The 7,710-nt window shown below is 37.2% G+C and overlaps 1 protein-coding gene across 1 annotated transcript; it reads right to left on the bottom strand.

Annotated features, from left to right (window-relative positions):
- Nucleotides 1-2,370: 2,370 nt before the first annotated feature.
- On the bottom strand, nucleotides 2,371-3,110 carry LOC113352530. Its single transcript, XM_026596343.1, has 2 exons — nucleotides 2,719-3,110; nucleotides 2,371-2,599 (listed from the first exon to the last, which is right to left on the bottom strand). The coding sequence occupies exons 1-2, from the start codon at nucleotides 3,108-3,110 to the stop codon at nucleotides 2,371-2,373; spliced, it is 621 nt and encodes a 206-aa protein (XP_026452128.1).
- Nucleotides 3,111-7,710: the final 4,600 nt, after the last annotated feature.

The following is a 7,710-nucleotide window of genomic DNA, read 5'->3' as shown; positions in this document are numbered from 1 at the left end:
TTTCCTAAGGATCAGAACACCTAGGACAATCCACACTATGCATAAGCATTCTAGTGTGAAGGACAGTTTTGTAGGGAAAAGCATTTCTAGTTGCTCTCCAAAGAAAGACCTGAATTCTATAGGGTACTCTAACTTTCCAAATACACCTCCAAATATTTTTACAAGGGGAAGGCTTAAGGCCTCTGAGCCCTAAATAGGCATATTTAGAAGAAAATTTGCTATTCTTTGAAAGATACCAGGCCCTCCTGTTAGGAGTGCAAAGCTGGCTTAAGAGAATGGAGATAATCTTCTGGACAGAAGCATTATCAAAATGGGTGTTAAGTCTAGACACATCCCAACTTCTAGTTTGGGTATCAATAAAATAAGCAACTTTGATACTAGGATCAGGAGGGACAAGAGGGTTGGGTGTGGCAGAACCCAAAGAAGGGATCCATTTATCACACCATGGGTCAATGAATTGACCATCCCAACAATCCAGGAAATAAAGGGTTTTATAAGTTCCTTGATAGCATGCAGACACTTCCAAGTCCAAGAGCAATTGGCAGTGCATTTATCATTTAAAAAAAATCAGTTTTAGGAAAATATTTAGCCTTAAGAACAGTGGCCAATAAGCAATTAGGATTTTCTAAGATTCTCCAGGCATTCCTAGCAAGCATAGCTAGATTGTTTAACTCAGTCTTTCTGAACCCCAGACCACCTTCAGCTTTGGGAGAGCATAAGATATCCCAACCAAGGAGGTGCAACTTTCTATCTTTAGGATCTAAAGTTTCAACCCACCAAAACTTGCAGAGGTGAGAATCCATTTGTTTACGGAGGTGTTTAGGAATAAGAAAGGCTCCCATTTGGAAAAGAGGAATAGCTTGGCCAATGTGCTTGATCTGAGTAGTTCTAGCAGCTTGAGATAATATCTTATGAAGCCAGATAGAAATCCTGGCATCAATGGCTTGGAGAATACTCATATGAGTCTGGATTTTAGAGGATTGGAAAACAGTGGGAGTTCCATGATATTTTTCACCTAAATCTCTGCTTTGGATATCCAAAATATTGGCTAAAATAGCTTTGCTATGTTCAGGAATCTTCTTGCTAAACAAAATACCAGATTTTTCAAAATTGATTTCTTGCCCAGAAGCTAGACAGTACTTTTGAAGATAGTCTTTTATGACATGAATTTTTTCAGTAGCTTTAGAAAACAAGAGAGAATCATCAGCGAACAAAAGATGAGTCATTTCAGGAGCCTCTTTACAGACTTTAATGCCTTCTAAGGTCCCCTTTTTCTGAAGGCTATCAATGTAAGAAGATAGGGCCTCAGAACAAATGATATAAAGATAGGGAGAGAGAGGATCTCCCTGCCTTAGCCCTCTCTCAGGTTGGAAAAACCAGTAGGGATACCATTAAGAAGAACATAATAGGAAACAGTAGAGACACACTGATTTATCAATTTAACCCAATGGTTAGACAAACCCATTTTAGTTAATACTTTTTCAAGAAAATTCCATTCAAGCTTGTCATAGGCCTTAGACATATCAAGTTTGATGGCAGCTATGCCCTCAACCTTATCATTATGATTGACAACATAAATGCCCTCATTAGCTAGCAAAATGTTATCAGAAATACTTCTCTTGGGGATAAAAGCACTTTGGTTTTGAGAAATGATATTGTTCATAAAGGGTTTCATCCTATTAGCCAGAGTTTTAGAAATAATTTTGTACATGAAATTATAGAGACCTATTGGCCTATACTAAGTAACCAATTCAGCAAGAGGGACTTTGGGGATAAGTGCTATATTGGTATGATTAAAGACCTTAGCAATGTTACCAGTTCTAAAGCAGGTTTGATTCATGTCAACAACAACTTCTCCCACAATGTCCCAATGTTTTTGATAAAAAAGAACTGTAAAACCATCAGGACCAGGAGCCTTTTTCCCCCCATTTGGAAGACAATATTCTTAATTTCCTCTAGAGTCATAGGCATATTTAAGGATGCATTATCTTCTTCAGAGAACTTAATGGAAAGCTCAGCAAGAATTTCATATTGAAATTACTGAGGATGGGAGGAATAAAGACTTTTGAAATAATCTACGAAAGAGTTTCCAATACTATCTTTATCAGTTAGAATAGTATTCAAGGAGTTCTTTATCTAACTAATGGCATTCCTTTTTCTTCTAAAGAGAGTTACTCTATGGAAATATGGTGCATTTATGTCACCTTCCAAGAGCCAGACTTATCTAGATTTGTTCTTCCAATATAACTCCTCCAGGTTGTACAGATATTCCAACCCGGATTTAAGTCTAGAAGTATTACTAGTATCAGTTGGATTGAAAATTTGGAGGTCAGCTAATTCTTTTCTAATAGTGGATATATTAGTTTTAATTTAACCAATAAAAGATTTATTCCAATCTCTTAGGCCTTTCTTGGTACTTAAGAGCTTAGCATTAAGTTTGTAGGCAGGGGAACCTACCACATTAACAGACCAAGAATTAGCTATAATATCTCTACAGGTAGGATCCTTTATCCACATGGACATAAAATAGAAAGGTCTATGCATACAAGTATCCTCATAGTTAAAACCTATATGCATACGGCAATGATCAGAAGAGTCCCTAGGGAGGTTGTTAACACAAAGTTTAGAAAAAGATCTTCAGCAGTTTGGTTAATAAGACATCTATCTAATCTTTCAAGAATCAAATCAGGACCTTGTTGCATATTAGACCAGATAAACCTTGGTCCAGAAAAACCAGGATCATGAAGATTAAAGAAAGAACAAAAATTTCTAAGATTTTCAAAATCAGGGTCATCTACTTCTAGGCTATCATTTTTATCTTCAGTTCCTAGGAGGGCATTAAAATCTCCTATAAAGAAAAAAGGTTCATCTAAAGGGACATTAATCTGTTGACATTGTTGTTCCCAAAAGGCTTGTCTTAGACTACTATTAGGTTCACCATACATGAAATGAATATGGCAGGTCTTAGAGTGGATTATATCAGTAGTAGTAACACAGATGCCCCTCAGACTGGATGATATAATGTTGAGGTGTACTTCCTTCTTCCAAGCAAGAGCAAGACCACCACTTCTCCCAACACTTGGAACATTAAAGGTACAAGAAAATCCCATATTTCTGAGTTTCCTAGCTCCATGTCTTTGTTCATTTTGGTCTCAGAGAGGAAGATAATACCAGGGTTGACATTTTTACACAGTAGACTAAGTTCCTTATTAGCAGATTTTTTACCAAAACCTCTAAGGTTCCAGGCAATCATGTTGATGTTATTGACAGGGAAATGATTTATGGTATTATGAGCAGTATCAATTAAAGGATATGGAAGGGTTTGATTTACCTGAGTGGTAGAGTCAGATCCACCACCAAGAGAAGCACTAGTATCATCACCACTCTGAGAAGCAAATTGGGAGGAATCGAGACTAGAACTATCAGCATTGAGAGGAAAATTATTGCGGACACCATTGTTGCTTGGGGAATGGTCAACAGGTATATTTTAGCTCCCAAAAGAATTAAAGATTGGTTGGGTATTGAAAGAGCAAGTAGAAAGATCCATGGCTGGTAATTCTCCCAGTTTGGTAATTGGAGGACATAACTGAGCATAATCAGGCTTAGTAGAAGTTTGTTCTTCAGGTATAACAACTATACTAGCCACACTGGAATTAGCTCTCGTACGTTTCCGCAATTCAGCTCTAAGGTTAATATTCTTTTTGAGATTTGCTAGAGCTTCTTGATCATTAATATTAGTTGTTCATCTAGTGATGATTGGGCTGGTATTTGGCATGGCAGCAGTTTTGAATCTTCTTGAGGAATTTGTGGTACGAATCAGACCACTATGAGTTGACTCGGTGCCAGAGATAGAAGAAGCAACCGTAACATTTTGAGTTGTGACTTGTTTTAGCATAATTGGCAGACCATTCTCCAATTGGGTCAGATGTTTTTGAATAGGACCAACATCAAAGATCTTCAGAGTAGTGGATCTATTGATAAACGAGCCCATTTGAAAAGTATTTGATAAGCTATTTTGAATAGAATTTTCCATTATTTTATGCTTTTCCTTTGTTGCACACTTCGATAGCAGTAGATTCAATTTATGTTTCTGGTATAACTTCAGATTGTTGCATAATAGTATCAGTGATGGCAGCAGATGAAGGAACTACTTGCTTGATTGTAGGAGGCATCATTAACTTTGAAATAGCTGGAAGAGTATAATTGTTGCAGGATGCATCAATTTCTTTGATCTTTTTTTGCTTTAGTTGCCAAGCAGGGCAGTTATAATCTTTGTGGTCAAGAATGCGACAGGAGGTGCAGAAATACCTCGGAACTTTGATATGTCTACATTCAATCAGAAAAGGTTCTCTTCTACCACTTGTGAAGAGAGGAATGCCTGTTGGTAAGGCTTGTTGGACTGGGATTCTTATACAAACTTTGACATTTTTCCTGAGAGGGTGTTTTCCAAAGGGATTTTGAGCTTCAAGTAGTTCCCCCATGCTGAGAGTGAGTTTTTGAAGATCCTCGAATTCTGTGCATTCATTTGGAATGTTGCATAAGATGAACCACATGATTTCCTCATCAAAAGTGAGTTGATGGTTTGTAGGCCAACTATCGATCGTAACAATTCGTAGCACCATTAGATAACCACAGACAAACCAAGGTTTTTGAGACTTGATTCTGTTAAAATCCTCTTCAGATAAGTAACTGATAAGAACTTTGTTTCGCTAACCATTGAAGGTAGTTATGGTTGGGTGTTGAGCTAAAGGCCAGTTATTGCAGATATAGAAACAGATTCAAGAAGTTGGGATCAAAGTTTCACAACATACATATCCCGCCATACACCATTTCCAACTGATATCAGCTTCCGCTAGGATAACTTTTTTATCAATGAAAACTGGTTTAGCAAGTGTAGAAGGTAAAGTTAATTTCTCAGACATTTGAGCAGAAAGGGTTTGAATTTATTGATTTAGACTTTGGGTATTCTCAGAAGATTGTGGGAATTCCATAATGTAAGAGAGATGGATATATATGAATATGGGTTGATGGAGATCAGTTTTCCAAGTAACTAATATAAAATACTGCTGCAGAGAAAGAATCTCTTATGAGTACTGTGTTTATAATGGATACAAACAATGTGGATGAGGGAGAAACAAGGAGAATTTTTTTGTTTATGGGTTTGAACCTTAAAAAAGGAATGCGAAAATTGTTGACTATGGATAATAAAACTTTCATGAGATATTTGGTTTAATGTAGATGTTGTTATACTGCAAGACTTTCTTTGGAGAAGAGAGTTAACATAAGGAGAGTCCCTTTCATATCTTTGCTTTAAAGACATTATCCCAGTAGAACAATTCACGTGAGCATTATGGACAAGAGACCACATATGGACAAATCCAATAATACTTTGTTGGGATTTTGTTGTAGGTAAGCTTGGGGATACATGACATAGTTTGTGGTAGTTGGATATTTATCATGTTTGTCCCTTCTTAGGATGACGTTTATACGATGAGGCAAATGGCCAAATGGAATAATGGTAGGGAATTGGAGGGGAAAATTGTGTTGAGATGGGTGACAATGGGTTGATTGTATAAGGTCCGTCCAGTAGTTTGGTTAGATGTTCAACTAATAACGCATCTGCCAGCCATACCCCGAGCCGCAATGGTGCCTCTCAACTGATGCTGCCTTCTTCTAGTCTACATAAAATATAAAATATCAATTAGACCCCAAATGGCAATCTCAAAGTTTGGTGACCTACCAATGCCTCCCTTAATAGCAGTTCCGTGAGAAATAAGAGTAGTAATGAGGATTAGGTGTTAAAAATAGGTCTTGATAGAGTAATGATGCGCATTAAGGTGAAGGGGGTACGTATGGCTTTGAATGGGCGTAGAGAACAAAGCGACATGACTGTTAACTAAGCGCCATAAATGGTAGTTAATGAATAAACTCATGCCTTTAAAAGGGGGATTTTGGGAGAGGTTAAGAAAACCATTAGAAAATTTACTGGAAAAGTGAAGATTAAGGGAGAGTTTTGTTGAACTAAAAAATGGCAAATCAAGGTAATGAGGTTTCTTCCAACAATGGTGTTGCCAATAATCAAAATGATCCTCCACTTTCAATCACTTTTGAACAAGCCAGAAATCTTGTTCCAACTTTGAGTACCAGTGAACTTCAGCAATTGAGAGATCACATTCAAGCAGAGATTGATCATTGCCAGCATGAGATAATTCGTCAGCAGGAAGAAGAAGAGCAGAGACAAAAAGAGGAAAAGGAAAAATATGATCGCAAGTTTGCTGCATGAAAACCAAAGTTTTTGGCATATGATCAGAGGAAAGGAGATGAATGGATAGAGAAACATTCAGGGAATAAAGGATATGGGAGTGCAACGGATGTGGATTCTGAGGACTCGGAAGAAGGGATGAAGTACGATCTTGAGGAAGTGAACGCCAGTGATCTGGACTCTGATGCTGCAGCGGATAAAGCAAGGATGGAGCGATATAATGACAGGAAATTGAAGGGGAGATTTGAATTTGAACTGTTAAATCCCAAGACTTATGCAAGGACAATGCATGAGGGGGAGAATTGCAGTGATAGTGAGGAGACCCTAGAGGATGAAACCGATGAGGATCAGGATGGAAGTGATGTTGATGATGTTGAGAGTACTCCTTCGTCTGTCGACACATCTCTTGGGCCATCTAAAAGTGCTGATGAGTGGTTCCGAGAAGAGGAGGATTGGGATTCTGATGAAGATGACTATTAGTCATCTCTTCACAGGTATTGGAATTAGCCAAATCTTCAGAATTTGAGAAGATCTTGAAGATGGTCAACAAGTTTTTGCACAATGGTAACTCCAATACTTTCTCATATTCCTTTTAATCTTCCTGTGGGTGGTGGTAGTAGTCTGTAAAGTGGTTTTCCTTTCTTTTCGGGTGTTGTTTACTTTCCTTTGAGAATACAGTGGTTGTGAATATGAAGAAGTATCAAGGATATTTTCCTGGTAGGTTCTAGGTTTCTGAAGCTGGTAAGTATGATTGTGAATGTAATGGAGTTGGTAATGACAAACAGTACACGAGTATGAAGAATTCAGTTTGGTATGTCTTTTTGTTGATTCAAAGTTGTAATGTTTGGACTGGTTATTTTGGTTATCTTGAACTTTGAATATGTAATGATTTGAATGGTATGTAAGTTGTTCAACTGGGTATTGGTGGGGTTGTAATGAACTTTAGCAGTGCTAATTTTCTTTTGTAACGAGAAGATGGAATGAAACAACTTGGTTTTAGTCGGAAAAATTTTCTTGGTGATGTTTTTAGAGATTATGAGGTTACAAATGTTGCATATGAACTTGTAAATACAGAGAATGCTAGTAATCAAAAGACAAGTGAGGATTGAGTGAAAGGGATTATGACTTTGGGGTCTCATGAAAGAAATGGTTTGACACATTCAGGGAAGAATTAAAACGCACACGTCAGGATGACATTGCAGACACTCCTGATATATTATGCAATACATTTGCCTTTGAAATTGGAAGAACTTATTTTTAGGAATGTTGAGGAAGGAAAATTGGGTAATGAGAAATCTTAGATCACGACGTTTTGATAATTGGGTTTTTTCACAGACAGAACCATGTATATTTTGATTTTGGAAACAAATGGGTTAAATTAATAGGATCAATTTCTAGATTTGTTATTTTTGACGGCCAAGATATTACTAATAAGAATGTTGAGAATA

Source organism: Papaver somniferum, chromosome 2 (assembly GCF_003573695.1).
Source record: "Papaver somniferum cultivar HN1 chromosome 2, ASM357369v1, whole genome shotgun sequence".
Taxonomy (NCBI): domain Eukaryota; kingdom Viridiplantae; phylum Streptophyta; class Magnoliopsida; order Ranunculales; family Papaveraceae; genus Papaver; species Papaver somniferum.
Note: the sequence above shows the minus strand (reverse complement) of the source record. Positions and strands in the feature narration are given on the sequence as shown.